The 2,042-nt window shown below is 38.8% G+C and overlaps 1 protein-coding gene across 3 annotated transcripts in view; it reads left to right on the top strand.

The window, feature by feature from the left end:
* The window catches only part of LOC104732273 (selenium-binding protein 2), a 7,409-nt gene that overhangs the window by 2,313 nt on the left and 3,054 nt on the right, over positions 1-2,042 (top strand). The window contains exons 4-5 of one of the 3 annotated variants that reach the window (XM_019233923.1): positions 12-85; positions 181-288. In XM_019233923.1, the coding sequence (XP_019089468.1) occupies positions 12-85; positions 181-288 (182 nt within the window). Of the gene's footprint in view, positions 1-11; positions 86-180; positions 289-361; positions 635-713; positions 1,136-2,042 lie in introns of those variants that run through there. The other 2 variants (XM_019233922.1, XM_010451811.2) reach the window with 2 other exon arrangements.

Here is a 2,042-nt window from a genome sequence, read left to right on the forward strand (position 1 = left end):
AAGTCATTTACATGTTTATAGTTGGCCTGAAGGTGAAATGAAGCAAGTTATTGACCTTGGAAATACTGGACTCTTACCTCTTGAGGTAACACTATAACATAAATGTGATGATTTGTTTTTAGTATTTAGTAACCAAGAACATTATCTAATCGGGTTGTTGTTGTGGTTGGCTGGTTGCAGATTAGGTTCTTGCATGATCCGTCTAAAGATACAGGGTATGTTGGAAGTGCCTTGTCGAGTAATATGATAAGATTTTTCAAGAACAGTGATGATACATGGAGTCATGAGGCAAGTGAAGTTTCTTAATGTTATTCTTGTTTCATGTTTTTTCAAATCTATGATTAAACTGGTCTTGTTTCAGGTGGTTATATCAGTAAAACCGTTGAAGGTCGAAAACTGGATTCTTCCAGAGATGCCGGGTCTTATTACCGACTTCTTGATCTCACTCGATGATCGGTTTTTCTACTTTGTGAACTGGCTTCATGGAGATGTTCGTCAGTACAACATAGAAGACCCTAAAAACCCTGTCCTAACCGGACAGATTTGGGTCGGAGGATTACTACAAAAGGGTAGTCCTTATAAGGCTGTTGGAGAAGATGGTAACACTTACCAATTCGATGTTCCTCAGATCAAGGTTTGTACCAAACACTAATATCTTTGGAACGTTTTGACCGAAGTTTACATTCTAGTGATACTGTTTGTTGTGATGTCAGGGTAACTCTCTACGAGGAGGACCTCAAATGATCCAGCTGAGCCTTGATGGGAAACGTTTGTATGCAACAAACTCGCTGTTCAGCGCATGGGACCGTCAGTTTTACCCGGAAATGATGGAGAAAGGCTCACACATAATCCAAATCGATGTTGACACAGACAAAGGTGGTCTCACCATAAACCCTGACTTCTTTGTAGACTTTGGTGATGAACCAGACGGTCCTGCACTTGCTCATGAGATGAGGTATCCCGGCGGAGACTGCACTTCCGATATCTGGATTTGAATAATTTGGCTTCTCTTAAAGAGTGAAGCTGGCTGGATTTGTGTGATTCACTGTTTGTTATGTTTCAATATAGTGTGTTGTAATAAACAAGTGGTGGCGGCTATTTTCGTGATCCATATCATTAAAGTTGGTTACTACTACTCCTTTGTTGCTTATTTATTATATTCCGTGATAAGAAAACATAACCGATTTAAACCGAATTGAACCGATCAAAACCGGTTGGATTATAGATAACGATACTTCCAAAGTGAACGCTTTCAGATACAGCGTATGTAGACATTTTGACGAATTATATATTTATCAAGTTTGTCAACGGACATTATCTGGTTAAATTGATTTTTTTGTCTAATCTGTTTGTTGCATGGAGACGTATTTTAATTAATTATAAATACATCACTATACAATAATTCAACTTACTAATTTTGCAGTAATCTGATTTTTTAATTGAATATCGTTTCTCCTTCACATGCCTAACATGAATTACGTGGATTAGGGTGAGTCATTATATAGAGAACGTTCACTCGCATACGTCCAAAAGCTTCCCGTGTGTTGGCGTTACACTAAAAAAAAGGCACGTTAAGAGACGTGTAGCATAACCACTGTCCCCTGCTATAATACAATTCAAGATTTGACTTCACAGAGAGAGAGAGAGAGAGAGATATGGCGACGGAAACTGAAGTGGTGGCTCCGGTGAGCAACGGCGGAGGCAAAGAATGTTGCAAGTACGGTGGTCCTGGTTACGCCACGCCTCTCGATGCCATGTCTGGTCCTCGTGAAAAGCTCATCTATGTCACTTCCGTCTACGCAGGTACGTACAGATCAAATCTTTTTTCTAATGTTCAAAGAATCAAGATCGAATGTTTTCAGTTAGAATCTTTACTTTTAATTCAATGATTTAGTAGGTCCTGTGGAATCTTCAGATCGGATCACTAATGTTTTTTTTTTTCTATTACCGGATCTGATCTTGATGTAGGAAACGATGTCTTATGTCTTTTACTTAAATTGAACAAGAATGTCGGAAAAATACTGGTTCCTCTCTGTATTCTG

This window comes from Camelina sativa, chromosome 12, assembly GCF_000633955.1.
Source record: "Camelina sativa cultivar DH55 chromosome 12, Cs, whole genome shotgun sequence".
Classification (NCBI taxonomy): Eukaryota; Viridiplantae; Streptophyta; class Magnoliopsida; order Brassicales; family Brassicaceae; genus Camelina; species Camelina sativa.